The 16033-nt window shown below is 45.5% G+C and overlaps 1 protein-coding gene across 5 annotated transcripts in view; it reads right to left on the reverse strand.

Moving 5' to 3' along the window:
* Positions 1 to 16033, reverse strand: part of HNF1B (HNF1 homeobox B) — a 67364-nt gene that overhangs the window by 18890 nt on the left and 32441 nt on the right. For 3 of the 5 annotated variants that reach the window (XR_550175.1, XM_008568071.1, XM_008568069.1), the window contains exons 5-6: positions 7188 to 7348; positions 2298 to 2430 (exon numbers count right to left, since the gene is read on the reverse strand). Coding sequence is in view for 4 of the 5 variants with exons in the window: in XM_008568071.1 (XP_008566293.1) it covers positions 2298 to 2430; positions 7188 to 7348 (294 nt within the window). In the remaining variant the exon portion in view is untranslated. Of the gene's footprint in view, positions 1 to 2297; positions 2434 to 7187; positions 7349 to 16033 lie in introns of all 5 variants that reach the window. The other 2 variants (XM_008568070.1, XM_008568068.1) reach the window with 1 other exon arrangement.

Genomic DNA, 16033 nt, shown 5'->3' on the forward strand with positions numbered 1-16033 from the left:
AGAGGTGGGGCCCAGGAATCTTATTTTCAACACAGTCTATGATCCCAATGTGCCTCAATTCCAGGATTGAGAGCTACTGATGTCATTCTAGTTCTCAAAGTGTGTGACTCTTGGCCTTTTCATCTGTTTTCTGGTTACTGGTTTCTGTTTAGGAAGCATGCTATCCAGTCCAGTAGGTGAGTAGAGAATGAGAAATTGGCATTGCCAAGTAATTTGTTCCCATATTCTCCATGGGCCTCTGCAGGGCACATGTACTCAATAGCACAAGTCAGCTGAATAAAGGTGCCTGTGACCAGTTCTTCACTCTGACACTCCATAGGATATGACCACTGTGTCTCAGCAAAGTTTTCGGCATTGCCAAGTAATTTGTTCCCATATTCTCCATGGGCCTCTGCAGGGCACATGTACTCAATAGCACAAGTCAGCTGAATAAAGGTGCTTGTGACCAGTTCTTCACTCTGACACTCCATAGGATATGACCACTGTGTCTCAGCAAAGTTTTTCACACACACACACACACACACACACACACACATGCACGCACGCACACGCACACACACACACACACACACTACCTTCCTAAGGTCAGTGTATACTCTGGTGTTGCCCATTTGCAGTAGACACACACACACACACACACACACACACACATGCACGCACGCACACGCACATACACACACACACACTACCTTCCTAAGGTCAGTGTATACTCTGGTGTTGCCCATTTGCAGTAGGAGATTAAGAGGAAGGTAGGGAAGTATGGGTGGAGAAAATTAGGAAGAACAAAACGGAAACATATGGAATAGCCTCAAGGAAGATTTGCAGATAGCACCTTTAAAATATATATAACTGTGTATAACAATTAAAGCTTGGTGTGGGAAGAAAGAAGGTAAATGAGACAGTCTGTGTATCATTTTGGTTGCAAAAATAAGGAAGTGGGATATCTTACCCATGGGTCTTTTGATCAAATCTTCTAGAAAGTGAGCAAGCTGGTTTCAGGTATCCTATCTCATTCTCAGTTTAAACCCTGGCATTAGTGTGTTTATCATATTCTGTATACCAGCGGGCCCAGTGAAAAGGCAGTAAATTTAAAATAGGTTTTATTTTGTGAGTCCTCTAAAGCCTTCTCCATACCCATTTTCCTTCTGCAAAATTAAATGCAGAGTGCATCAGTTTCCAAGTAGCTATGGATTGACTGAGGACCATGCATTTTCGTTCAACAAATGTGCTTCCTATGAGCCTAGCCCTGTTTTGCCTGCAAAGGACATGGAAGTCATTCTCTTCAGAAGTGATCAGAGTTCCTATCCCTGCTAGAGCTAATCTGGGGAGAGGAGAGGGAAGGAAAGAAAAAGGCAGAAACAAAACAGAGGCCATCAACATGGGCACCAGATACAAGGGAGGCCAAGAGGACAACAGGTCAATACAAGGTTGAAAGAAAGATGACCGATATGCTACCCTTAGGTCCCTCCTGAGACATCTCAGGAACACTTCCAAGGGTCACAATGATGGCTTTGAGAAACACTGACTTGGCCTGAGCTGTCATGGTGAAACTGAAAATATGTCAAATACACATCAACATTAGAGCTCCCAGAGACATCCACGGCCAGCCTGCTTCAGCCCTCTTATGCCCTGAAATGGGTCATCTGTGGCAAGGCACAGGCTCACTGGAATATGAGCTTCTTGGAAGGACCTGATCCATCTCCCTCTCTTCAAGCAACCTATTTCTCCTTAAAGTTTTCAAAGCTCAGAGATACTATGACAGTTTCCCTTTGGTTCCTCTCTCAGTGTATTTTTACCACTGGCCAAGGAGGTCTTGTATGACCACACAAAACTTCCCATTTAGAAAGAAGCCCATGTCTTGCTCTATCTTTACCAACACAATGAATTTCCTACCACATACTTAGGGATAGGCATGAACACAGACAAAAGTATAAGCTATGATCTTAAACATATTCAAGCCTTACAGATTTACAAGAATGTCTATAATCACTGTTATTCGATTGTCTCAATAACCCATTTTATAGATGAGAAAGTGGAACCTCATAAAGTTTCAATGACTTGACCCAGGATACACAGCTGGTAAACTGTGACCAAATCCATTCCATAATTTTATCTTGTTTTAGGCTAAACGATCCAAATATTGTTGAGGAGACAGATAAGAGACTAAAGAAGTTAAACCAAATTTACCAGTTGTGGGTGCGTATGAAGGGGGTCTTCTATGGTCCTTTCTTATCATGCTGACTCGCTTCCCATTCTTCTCCCTGCCCCCAAGTTTTCTGACCAAGAACAGAACTTACTTTGTGCAATGGCCATGACGCCAGAGAGCGGGGTCATGATGAGGTTTTGAGATTGCTGGGGATTATGGTGGGAGAGGCTGTGGATATTCGTCAAGGTGCTGACAGGGGGCAATCCTCCTCCTGAGACTGAGATCTGCTAGAGAGAAACAACAAGAACAGCATGAGCGGCATGGGAACTGCAAAGAGCTGTTTCCAAAATGACATGACTCAGCAATTCCTTAGCACAGCAAATTCACTGGCTCATTCATTCATTCTTTCGCTCACTCAGTAACCATTATTAAGCACCTGCTATGGGAGAGACACTGTTCTAGGTGTTGAGGATACAGCAAGTAAACTAGACAATAGTCCCTGCCCTCATGCCACTTAGACTACCTTTGAGTTACTAGCCTGCTTCAGAAATTTTTTTTGCTCACGTGTATTACATGACTGTCACTTGCTCACTTTGCATGTATCCTCTGTTCTGTTTTCTGCCTTCTATACTATTGGTGCTAGAGACACGTGGTTGCTAAAAATAATAACTGAAGAAACACCCTGGGATTCCCCAGTGAGAGCAGATTAGAGACCAGGCAGGAGCACAGGGAAGCTCTCACTGAGAGCTGGCTCTACTAAGTGCTGCTCTTACATTAACTCACAAACCTCACTATAGTCCCATGAGTTAGATACTTCTGTCATTCCCATTTCACAGATGAAAAAACTGAGGCTCGGAATAGATATGTATCTTGCCTAAGAGTTTATAACTAGCAAATGGTACATCTGTTATTCAAACCCAGCTCTGCCTGACCCTGGAATCCAAGCTCTTATCTGTTATATAGGACTCCCCCCTCACCCCACAATTATTACTATGGGTTGGGGGAAATCAGCCGTTATTGGGTTTCTTTACTTTTTCCAAATCTCCAGTATATATTAAATTTTTTTCCTTTTTTTCTTTTTTGTTAAGGAGCTGATATTGTAATGACAAAGCTACTAAATAAGCCTTGGTCCTAGGCACCCCCGTTCTGTCTCACCACTATATTTTAAGGACAGATTAGTAAGGGAAAGCTACCGGTTTTTGCATATTTGCTTTGTACATAGACACATCACTGAATTCTTTTATTTATTCCTACTAGTGTCTTTTCCTCATTGATTTTTTTCATTTTTCCAGGTGTATAATTGCATCACAAACATATAATGCTAACAGGGTCTCTTCCTTGTTAGTACTAATATGTCTACATGTCCTATTGCATTGCTTAGAGCTTTCAAAATAGTCTTAAACAATAGCAGGTGTAATAGATGTGCTTGTTTTGATTCTGATCTTATCAGAAATGTCTCTAATGTTTTCCCATTAATTATAATTATAAGGGGGCTATGAGTTTTATACCCACTCATACTTTTTTTCATGATAAAGTAGTTTACTATTCATAGTTTAAAAGAATTTTTAAAATTATTATTAAGAAAAGACGGTCTTCTCTCATTCTGAACTAACCCAGACACTCCTGAGGGCATCAGGTACCCTGAGAGGTTCGTTAGGATTAGGATACATCAGCCGTCTGAATAATTCAGCTTCCCGTCTTCTACCTTTTGCTACCCAGAGCTCTTCAGATTAAGGTCACACTAGCACCCAGGTAAGTGGCTGTCTCCCGCCCTACACTTCTGGTCAGCCCCATAGCTTCCAAGGTTAACTTGAAGAAAAAAAAAAAAAGAAAGAAAAAACCAAACAGGTTTGTTTGTGTTTTTAAAATGAGCATCAAGAAATGAGTTAGGGGGTCACATGACAGAGAAGGAATTCTGACCACATCAAACAAGAGAGAACCAGCATGTTTGCTGGGCTTGTTTTTCAAAATGTCAGAGTCATAATAAAAAAAAAAAAAAAAAAAAAATTAGTAACCTGTCCTCAGACTAAATCCCTTGGGTAATGTAGTCCTTTGGAGAAAGTCAACGAAGTGAGGCTAGTCTCTGCCATTTCAATATTTGGTTTTAGTGTTGCAAGAGAAATGTAGATGCCAGTGATAAAAACAATTGAAATGTGTATTGCTTTAGAGTTTGTAAAGTGCTTTTGCTGACTGTCCTTAATAGACAATGACAAAATAGGGCAGGTATTATTATTGTCCCTATATTGCAGATTAAGAAACTGATCCTCAAAAGAGTTGAGACTAGCTTTATGTCATCTGACTGGTAAGTGAAGAAGCCAGAATTCAAACCCAGTTTTCCCAGAGTTTAAATCCCATCCACTTACTATGTTTGGGCAACCTTGGTCGAGTTACTGCCCACTCTAAAATGTAACCATTATTTTCTGTTTGTGTCCAGGACTGGTGGAAGCCAGGGAGCTGCCAAATATATTGGTGGTGACCCTTAAATGATCACTTGGAGAGCCCGAATTATATTAATGCTGCCATGTATAGTCCCTTCACTGTGCTAAGTGCTTTATGTGCCTATGTAACCTACGAGGATGGTATCATTATCCCTATTTTGCAGAGAAAGAAACTAAAGTTTAGAGGAGTTAAGAAATGTGCCCGAGTGGTAGAGTTGGGGTGGAAATCTCCAAGGCCTGAGGTTTTCACCATTAGGTCATACTGTTTGATATTGTGAAGTATCCAGTACGTGCTTTAAAAAAAAAAAAAAAAAAAGATTCAGCACAACAGACTTCAACCTTAAACATGGCCAGCTTTTTGTCAATGTGTCCCATTTGGGCATGGGGGTGGGGGACAGACAGTGCAACAGAGAGCTCAAATGCACCAGCATTATGCATTCCAAAACCAGTCCCTGGGGAAGACTTTAAGGGCATGTCCTACTGAGAGTCAGCAAACAGAAATGGTCATTCATAGACCAGGGCTTACCCAAAGAACAACACAGCTATAAATAATCCTCACACCAACTCTATGACATAGGCACTACTGTCCCCCATTCTACAGAAGAGGAAACCGGGGTTAAGCAATTTGTCCACCCTACTGATGGTAAATGATAGAACCAAGACTTGGACACACTGGTCTCTTGCCTGCACTCCTTTTTAACCATACTCCACTCTTGCCTTGGTGGGCTAAGACCTGTGATGGACTTGTTATAGATTAACAGAGAACAGACTCTTGAATTTGGGCATCCAGCAATAGTGACACAAAATATGAGCCAGGGTGTTGGAGACGAGTGAAAAGCTAGTCCCTGCAAACAAGCTTCCAGGTGTTTGCTAACGTTGAGGTGTGCTGTCTTGGTCAATCATCAATCCAATAATATACTGCCCAGTTAGGGCACTGCCGAGTAGAACTGGAAGAAAAAAGCAGTCTGCAGGCTGCACTGGGAGCAGCCCCAGCCTGGGTGAGGCAGCTCACCTCTGAGAAGGAAGAGCGGGAGAGCTCAAAAGGAAACCCCAAGGACCTTCAAGCAATAAGAGCTGAGACGTGGAGGTTGTATCCACCGAGAAGTCAAGACCTCTTCCACAAGGCCCCCTTCTCCAGGGAAGCCTGGGCGATTCTTAACCCTACCTTGTTTGGGTCTCAACGTGACTCTTAACAAATCAAGACTCATCTGTCCCTCTCACAAGGCAGCTGACACGAATGGTTCTTCATGAAGAAGAATATGGGGGAAGGGCCAGGGGGCTACAGAATGCCCCGCCCCAGGAGTGCCCTTTCATTTTTGTCTGCAGAGAGCCGCTTAGTTCCCCTGAAACTAGAGTTGGCCAGGCTGCTGCTCCCCTCAGAAATGACACTTTGTTTTTACTCCAGGGAGCGGGGGACTCGATGACCTGTGACTTGCTATTCCTGTGTTGCCTATACAGAACACACGTCAAAGTCTAAAATGGCACCTGCTTGCTGTCGCCCTCCCCCATCCTGGCCCCCACCTGCCTCTGGGTCAGACAGCCCGAGGGAACGTGTGCAGCTCCACCTTCAGCATGGAAGGCAGCACCCCCTGCTCCCCCCTCCACTGACAGCCGGGGTGACCCAAGGAATGAAGTCTCCCACTTCCTACCCTCTAACGCTTCTGTCCGCTCATAAGCTGCTGCCCTGCACACGCACGTTGCTAGAGGGTTAGAACCCTGAAAGTTCAAATTCGAATCATCAGTTCCTTACCCAATGTGCTAAACTTACATATGGGTGTGGGGCTGTGGTTGTGAACATAGAACTTTATTTAATGAGAACCATATTGACATGAATGTTACCACACTGTGATTTATTGACTATTTACGGTGTCGAACACCATGCTGAGTGTTTCACAAGTGCTGTCACACTTATTCCCCCAACCATCCAATTGTTATTGCCCCATTTTATAGATGAGAAAAAGAGACCTAAAGTAGTTCAGTACCCTGCCCAAGGCTACACAGCTATTTAGTGCTGGGGCTAGGATTTGAACTCAGGTAATTGCAACACTCTGCAGCATCGCCCCACCCACCTGCCATTTTGTGCTGTGATCTTCACTGACCGGCATCCAGTGTCCTTCAGAATCCCGGTTCAAGAAGCTTCTCCCCATCTCCTCCCATCCACTAAATCCCAACTTGCTAATACCAAGGGGGTGGTAAAGAGAATGAGGGGGCTTGTTTCAAAGTGAGGTGCTCTTTGGGTTAAAAAACTGGGTTTGCAGGCCTTGGGGGGGGAGGAGTGAATGAACGTTTTATCAACACAAATGTCATTGGCAGCCCCAAAACAAACAGTGTCCCACCCGGCTTGCTCCTTTATGAGGCATTCAATCAATAAAATGAGAGCAGTGCTCTGTCACATTTATTGGCTGGGTTCAAACCGAACACCTCTTCTCCTCACCAAAGGCTGGGTCACCAGCTCTACCTTTCCGTTCCAACTCTGGACAGCCCCCATTTTTCCCTGTGGGGCTACAATGGCTCATTGTTCCAGGCAGGCCTTGTGAGAAGTTGTGTTTGTTTTGCCTCTTATCTTATCAGCTCCAGAGCTACAATGGCCCAGGTGTACTTACCATTTTACCATCAGGTGAGAGGAGATTGTGGCCAGGGTCCAGGCTGGCCGGAGAGACTTGCTGTAAAACTGACTGGCTGGTCACCAGGGCGCTGTTGCCATGGTGACTGATTGTTGAGGAGGAAGTGACCTCATTGTTTCCCTGCTGGCTGTAGCGCACTCCTGCAAAACAACACAAAGCCGATGGGGAACATTAGAGCCACCGGGGCCTTGGAACACTGATGACTTGGCTCCCCTTGTTTTCAAGGGTGGATGACAAGAAAACAAAATTGCCTTCTCTTCCCGTGTCCACCCACAAGAAATATCAGCTGTTTTTCTGTATCTTAAAGGTGGCATGGCCTCTACTTTAACTCTAGAACATAAGCTCCATGAGGGCAGGACGTTTTAATCTGTTTTGTTTTGTTCAGTGCTGTATCTATCCCCAGTACCTTGGCACTTGGTAGCCACTCAGTAAACATCTGAGTGAACAACTGAATGGGTTCTGCTAGTTGCTTCAGCACAGTACTTTTAGGATTTAGGGGCTAAGATGGGCCTTCTATTACTGGCTAAGATTGGCCTTCTATTTCTTTTATTCCTCAAAATGCCTTCTAGAAACGTTTCCCTGGCATTCTTGGCTATGTGGGGCTGCAAAGTGTGAGTAGCCCCATTTTAAGAAGAAGAGGCACTTGTGCAGTGACCCCTGCAAGAGCCATGACTTATGCACCAGTCTCTGTGTCCCACCTTTGGGCCAAAGCTCAAGAGGCCGGGGGGACACAGGCAGAGCAGGACAGGCAAGCGGCTGCAGCCAGGAGTCTTTGGCTGTGGCACTCACATTCCTTTGATGGGGTCACATTTGGCTGACTTCTAGGGCATGGGGAAAGGCAGGTCTGCCGGGAGGTGGGGCAGGCAGCACACACGGGCGGGATGTGGAGGCTTAGTAAACCACTGCAGTTAGGTCTGCGAGGGAGGGGAGAACACAGCGTGTTTACAGCCTCACCGCTCTGACCTTCCCATTGGCTCAGGAACCAAAATGGAGGTCTACTCCCAGGAAAGGGAAAGTGCTGGACAGAGACAAGGCAATGGAAAGAAACTGAAGGGGGCAAAGAACTTGGGTCCAGTTTGCAGATACACATCCTACTTGATGTGCCTGTGAAATAGCCAAGGACAAGGTTGTGGGGCATCTCACCCTAAGCGCAATGCTTAGAAAGACCAAGTGTTCCTGTGTTTTGCTTTGGATTTGACATAACGATTTGGGGGGCCCTGTCCTGCAAGAGAGGAAGACGAAATGCTCTGGGCATGGAATCACTTGGAGAAGTGGGCCAACTCTTGGGCTATACTTCTCCTTTTCCCCAGGTTCCAGGATGAGCCATCCCTGTATACTGATTCTGTTGCTGTTTCCCCCCTGCCCTGCTTCCTGCCCCACCTTCCAGAGGAGGCCACAAAGTCCCCCCAGGGGCCTGGCAAGCTGCCATAACCAGCAGCCTCTAATTCATGAAGATGAAGCCTACCAATAAGAGATCCAAGCCAGTTTTCCTTGGATCCTCCTAAGGACATTACTCAAAGCTGATGTGACTTAGAGCTTAAGAGGGCCAAGGGTGGGGAGGTGGGGGAACAAATGCTAAACCAGGATTCTGACCTTCAAGGTCAACTTGTTTGACTATGAAGTAGCTCAATGCTTGCTCTATGGGCTTTTTCTACTGTTTGTTTTCCCCATCCTTTGATTCAAGGGGCTGCTGGTGGGGACAGTGGTGGCAGTAGGACAGCACTGGAATTCTGTGGTTACTGGGCTAGGGCTCTATATTTTTTGAAAAGAACAGGAGCTGTGAAATTAGAAGGAGGAAATGCTTCCACCTCTCCAAATCAACAGCCCCTGCCTGGTCCTGTCCATCTTTCTCTGCACCTATTTGCAGGATCCTCAGTCCCCTATTTACCATCCTCTATTCCATCCCATTGGATTCAATTAGGACCTTTTTTCACCAGTCACATTTGCCACTGGGTTCCCAGCAGGATGCTTCAAACAGTACAAAGTGTTGTATAGAAGAAAGAGACTGGAGCCTTGAGAGCTACGAAGGCAGAGCTGGACCAATGGAAAAGAGAGAGGCAGATTTCAAATAAGCAAAAGGGAGAGTTTTCTAACAAGGAGGGGAGTAGGAAGACTGTGGCCTCTGCAACTACACAAACTCAGGTTTAAATCCTGACTTTGCTCTTAATAGATGTGTGATCATGGGAAAATTCCTTTCTCTCTCTGTGCCTTAGTTTCCTCTTGTCAAATGGAGAGAATACTTCCTCAACAGGGCTAATTTTGGATTACAGATAACATCTGTACAGCTCCTAGCATAATGCCAAAGAAATGGCAACTGTGGGTGGGAGTGCTGGAGGGAATGAACTCCAAGATATTTGCCTTATGATTCTGGAATTCTAGACAACGTAGGGCAGATTCAAACTACAGAATGGAATTATCTTTCCACAGAGAACAATTTCCAAAGAATTCTACCATAGTAGAACCACTCATGTTTTGCCCTGGAAGCAACTTGGGAGGGCTGTCTGGCTGCTGTCCTGTTCTTTCCTTATGGAAGAGCTGGACTTCATCCTGTTTTTCTCCTGCTTTGTCTGACTCCCTGATCAGCTATTTGCCTCCCCAAGATGCTCTGCTCCTGAGAGAGTGGTGATAACGCTGGGAGTGAGGTGTGTTTTCACCTCCCAGCATGTCCCCATCATCGATTCAGTCTCAAGTCAAACAGTCTCTGGATTTAGCCTATTTAATTTGGCTGAAGGAAAAGGGCCAGCCCTCTGATGATCAAATATGGGTCACAGAGAGGCTTCTCCCCTACCACAGGCTACACAATTATTTATTTAAAAATAATTAACCAAGGATATCCGCAGGAAACAAAAGCTCTCTTTACAAGGGACCATGGCAGGAGAGAGTCAAGAGCCATTTGTTAGAATGTAGGCAGCATAGCCCAAGGCTGCTGAGGTTTTCACACTTTTTCTCCCCTAGCAAGAACTTCATTATATAAGAAATGTAATGGTGGAGCTGCTCTCTTTAAAGACAGATTGGCTCAGACCTCTGAACATTCCTTTTAAAACCTCCAGCTAAGGGATAGAGTCCTGGCTCGGAATCAGGGGATCCCTGTTTTGATCTCAGCATGGCCATCAATGTGTTGAGTGAGCTCCAGCTTCTTGGTCTATAAGCCAGAGGACTGCCTGCTGTGAGGAGTGGGTGTTGTCACTGCAGTATCGTGGGAGCTAGGCATGAGGCTGCTCATCAGCGCCAGATCCACCTTTAGCTTTTCCCACTGCTGCTCTTCTCACCAGGGATTTTGTAATCACTGGACCCTGAGAGGGTTGCTGTAATCAGCCAGCCATCTTATAGGGGGGTGTGGGGTGGAGGGTGGATCACAAGGTGTCTGCAGGCCATACCCAGAAATAGGTGCTCTTGTTAGAGGAAGGAGAGGTCAAGTCCTCATATATTTCACAAACTCAGAAGAGCTCTTGAAATGAGGACGAAATTGGAGCGCAATGTGTGTGGGCTCTGGAGCCAGGTGACCTGGGTTTAAATCCTGGCTCTACCATGTAATAGCTGTGTGATCTTGGGGAAATTACTTAACCTCCCTGGGCTTCAGTTTTCTTTCTTTTTTTTTCTTTAACAATATCCACCCCTTAGGTCACTGGAAAAAAGACTGAACAGGTTAATGAATGTGAAAACACCCAGACCATGCTAGGCACATAACAATTGCTCAAAACACATTAGTTCCTCCTACTTTGGGACTGTCTTTGTCTAAAAGACATTTTTAGGAAGGCTGAGATCACAAAGCTTTATTGAGCACCTATCATATGCCAGGCACTGTGCTATGGAGCCTGTGTTAAGAAGTGGAATGGTGTCTTCCCTTCTTCCTTCACCACTGCAAGCTCTCAAAATGAATACACGACAAGGGTACTGGTTTAATATTGACTGGCCAAAGATACCAGGTTGATAGCCACAGAGGACCCACAGAAGGAATGACAATGGCAGGATGGTGGCCACACACCTTCCACTCACTTCCTGGCTTAAGGCACTTATTGGACATGTCCTCATCATTGGTTGTAGGAACCACAGCAGGTGTGTCCAGCAGCAAGGACATCCCAGGTGGAGTCTAGAGACATCCCAGGTGGAGTCTAGAGACATCCCAGAGGCCCTGGGGAGGAGGTTATCTGCTTTCTCCTGTTCCCAGGACTGGGCATCATGCGTGCTGGGTCATTTCTGAGTTCCTGACAGCATATGGGACAGACGTTTGGTTTCTATTCAATATGACTGATCAGAAGTGTCGAAAGCATGGAAGAAGTGTCTGGTTCCAAGAAGCCAGCATTCCTGCCCTGCCTTCCTGGGCCAACACCCATCTTCAGGGTGCTCATCACACTGCTGCAGCCTGGATTTTTTCCCAAAACAAAATTGCAACGTGTCACTGCCCTGCTTGGAAACCTCTGATGGCTCCTCACTGCTTTCTGGGAAAGCCCCAGCATGGAGACTGGCAGAATCGAGCCTTCATGACTGCAGTCTGCCTTATTTCCTCATCTCTCACCCCATCCCATACAGCCACACCAGCATGCACACCTTTCTCAAATGGCCCTGCCATCTCCTGCCTCTGTGCCCTTGCTTATGCTTTTCCCTCTGCCCGGAAAGCTCTTCCCTCAAATGAGAACCGTGTCACATCCTGTAAGAGCATAAATGTCACCTCCTCTGTGAAGCTCTCCTTGATTCATCCTGCTGCATCCTCTGTATTCCATGTGCGCTAGAGACTCTTAACGGCAGGAGTCAGTCAACCCGGACTCTGACAGTATGTTTACTTCTTTCTCCTCTTAAAGGAAGAGATGGCTTTGTATTCACTGTTGCATCCTTACAGCCTAGCAGCCTGCCACCTGCTGTGAATATTTATTAAATTGGCAGGAGTCAGTCACCCCGGACTCTGACAGTATGTTTACTTCTTTCTCCTCTTAAAGGAAGAGATGGCTTGGTATTCACTGTTGCATCCTTACAGCCTAGCAGCCTGCCACCTGCTGTGAATATTTATTAAATGAAGGGATGAGAGCTCAGCTGCTTTGAATACCCATGTCCCGAACACGGAGCATCACTTCTAGCAGAAGGAGAAAACAATCAGTTCTGCAGTAACAATTGTATTGAAAGTGCCTATCTGCTCCAATTCTAGTGATATGTTAGGGAACAATTTGAGTGCAATATGAATTCTGCATTTGGGAAACACTAGGTGAATTCAGGCCTCTGTACCCAGCTAGTGCCTATCTGCTCCAATTCTAGTGATATGTTAGGGAACAATTGGAGTGCAATATGAATTCTGCATTTGGGAAACACTAGGTGAATTCAGGCCTCTGTACCCAGCTGAGCCACATGGGGATATACTAAATGCACCTGCGCACATGCACACACACCCCTTGAGCATCTACTGGCTACCTGAGTTCACTGTGTGTGCTGTAAGCCACAACCATGCACATAGGGGGTCACGACTTTCCTTTCAATTTCAGATAATCCTCTCTGTCCACCAGTTCACTGTAACTCACAACCTGTAACCCTTCTTTTTTTTTTTCCTTTTTGTCTTTTTTCGTGTCCGGCAACGGATCGCAACCCTCAGTGTCGCGCCCGTACCGGACCAGGACCGGCAACGGAATCGCAACCCTCGGTGTTGCTCCCACACCTCGCTCAGCCAGTGAGCGGGAACCGGTCTGTATGTGGGATCCGAACCCTTGGTGGGAGCGCCACCGCGCTCTCAAGTGGCGCACTGTAGCAGTGCGCCACCGGGCCGGCCCCAACCTGTAACCCTTCTGACACCCCCTTTCTTAACCAAATTTTAGGACTTTTTCAAGCTCAAGTGCCATATTTATTGTTGTACAGCATTTATGTATTTCTTAACCATTTAACAGGTGTAAAATTCTGCTAATGTTTTTACTGGATTCTTATCTTTTTAAACTGTGTCACTGACAAGTTTTTGAGAGCTGTACCCTTAATCCTATTTTTCCCATAAACCCTGTGGTTTTTATTGTGAGATTTGGCAAAGTGTGGTAATTTTTATGCATATGTCAGGTTATACAGAACTGTGCATGTGTGTTCAAAGACAGACACAACTACCTTACCAGATGCTGTGGATTGATGTCCCCCCAAAACTTAACTTTCCACTGTGACAGTGTAAACAGGGTGGGAAATCCTATTATGGTAATTAAAGGTGGGGCCTAGAAGAGATGATTGGACTGTGAGGAGTAACAAATTGATAGATTAATGGTGGTTGTGGGCGTGGTTCTGAGGGCTTTAAAAGGAGAACACGTGAAGAGCTCTCTCTCTGCGCCACTGTTTTCTGTCATGTGAGACCCCTGCATTGCTGTAAAGCCACCACCAAAGACCCTCACCAGATGTGTTCCCTGGACTTTCCAGCCTCTGAAACTGTAAGCAATAAATTTTGTTTTCTTATAAATCACCCAGTTCCAGACATTTTGTTATAAGCAACAGAGATGGACTAATACACTGGAGGACCCCAGAGAGGAGATGCTCAGGGTGTCACTAACCAGAGTCTTTTCAGAATCCTGTGCTTCGGGGACTTAGAACCAGGGCTCACAGAGCCCTGAATATCTAACCCAGCTGTACAAGCTTCAAAACACAGTTGAGACTCCAATTCCACAATTTCAGATATCAACAGGGCAACAGTCTTAGTTGTAATACTCTCAATTCAGTGTTAGTCTCTAAACTAAAAATCTCTCTTATTCTCTCTCTGCCTTAACTCTCTAATGATTCTGGACTAGTCAGTTCTAGGTGCTTGGCATTTTTTTGTCTATAAAATGGGCACAGAGATCACCCTTCTTCAGAAGCCAGAATGATGAATGAAAAAATAATTGTCAGAGAAGCTGGGTAAACATAGAAGCAACATCAGCTAGAAATGCATGACCAGAATTACTCTTTTAGTAAGAAGAGAGGAGGGAAGTAGGGATTCCTGGGCAATGTGGGGCTCAGCTTGCCCCCCATGTGGCCTTTGGCACTGAAGCCTGGTGGTTCCTTTCACTGGGGTCTGTGAGCTGCACCCAAAATCTGGTGGGATGCCTTTCACCCTTGACATTTCAAAGCCAATCTCCCATCCCTGATACTGCAGGAATGTTCCCCAGCTGCTGGACCTCTGCCAGCGCGAGTGAGCGTCCCAGCCACCAACAGAGTAAACATTACTCAACTGGCCGGGGCTCTATCACACACATTCTTCCCTGTGTTCCTAACCTCATGCAGAGCGCAGCCCAACCCCATTGGGTCTGGAAACTGGGAATTTAAACTCAGGCAGGAGGGAGCATACGAAGGAGAAAACTCTTCCAAAAGGAAACAACCATGTCCATAAATTATGGGTAGACAGAAATGTCTTTGCTATGAAGCCAAAACATTGTGTTGGGGAGAGGGCTGGGAGGAATTGAGCCAGTCTTTATGGGCCCAGTACTGTGTCCTAACTCTACCTTCCCCCTAAAACTCAAGTCGCTTTTCTTGAGCCCAGAGGCAGAGAGACAAATGATTCAGTCTAGTGAATTCTGAGGCATTCATTTTGCATAAAAGAATGTGAACGATTCACTGGCTTGAAACTGGGAACTCTAGAAATTAAAACTTTCAAATGAATTACCATTGCTGCCTCAGTTTCCTCATTTGTAACACAGGACTCTTGCCAGTTCTTATTAATATTTCCTCCTCTCTGAGGATAGATTCATGTTTGCAAGGAGTTTAGCAGACTAAAAATCTGAAAGCCTGGGAGGAAAAAGCTGATGCAAGATGAAAGCAGTTTAAACACTGGGCTGCTTTCAATTCCAGATCCCTTTCTACCTAAGGTGGCCTAGTTAGGAGCCCAATTCAGAAGAGGAAAAACACAGACCAGCCTGCATGGATGGTAAACATTGTTGACTCAAGGGGTAAAAGTTGAGTGATACTTCAGAGAAGCCCACAGACTGGTTTTCTTTTAAAAATCAAAGTAAATGTAACCAAGAATGAAAAAAAAAAAAGTCTTCCATCAAAAGCATCGTTGCTGAGAACAGAAGCTAATGTGCATGGTGCACCTGCAAAAACTGCACATGCAGGGAGGTAGAAGGGCGACAGAAACCCCGCGTGTCCTCCCCCACAAGGTCTAGCTTGGCTACCACACTTCGTCCTTGCTGGAGGACTGGTTTCTGCAGGCAAACATCAGATGGGCCTGCAATGAGCATTTCAGCCTGGAGACCACTGCTGCAGGTAAAAGCAGCCGGCCGGCACTCAAGAACTTGAGCAGTCCTCACACATGTGAGTGTTGTACACTGCCTGCTTCTCAACGTACCACAGGTACCCATTTGACAGAGTGGAAAGCTGAGGTTCGCAGAGGATGAGGTCGTTTTCACTACCTCTTATGAAGGGCTTCCCCGCAAGTCAGTGGCATTTTGAAGCTCATTCTTCTCTTTCCAGATATGCTGAGCTTCCCCATTACGACCCACTAAGAGTTTGAAATGATTTTATGGGTTTACTTGTTTCTTGGCTGCATTCCTCACTGGAATATAAACCCCATGAGGGCAAGACCTTGCCTGTCTTCTCCATTGTGTCTTCAGCACCTTGCACAGAGCCCAGCCTGTGCTAGGTACTCAGTAAGTATTTGCTGAATGAGTAAGTGATAATGAACGACCTATGCTTCAGCTCGGACTGAAGGCTCCACACCCCCTCACCTTCAGTCTGTTGAGTGGTGGAGAAGGGGTATAGATTTATGCTCTAAATCTCTTGGTTTTTCTGTGGTTAGGGGGAGGCAAGCATTTTTTTTTTCTTTTTTTTTGAGGAAGAAGGAGGAGTAAGTAAGAAGGAGAGACAAGGAGGCAGAGAGGTTAAAATATAATCAAAATTGAAGA

This window comes from Galeopterus variegatus, unplaced genomic scaffold (assembly GCF_000696425.1).
Source record: "Galeopterus variegatus unplaced genomic scaffold, G_variegatus-3.0.2 Scaffold372, whole genome shotgun sequence".
NCBI classification, from domain to species: domain Eukaryota; kingdom Metazoa; phylum Chordata; class Mammalia; order Dermoptera; family Cynocephalidae; genus Galeopterus; species Galeopterus variegatus.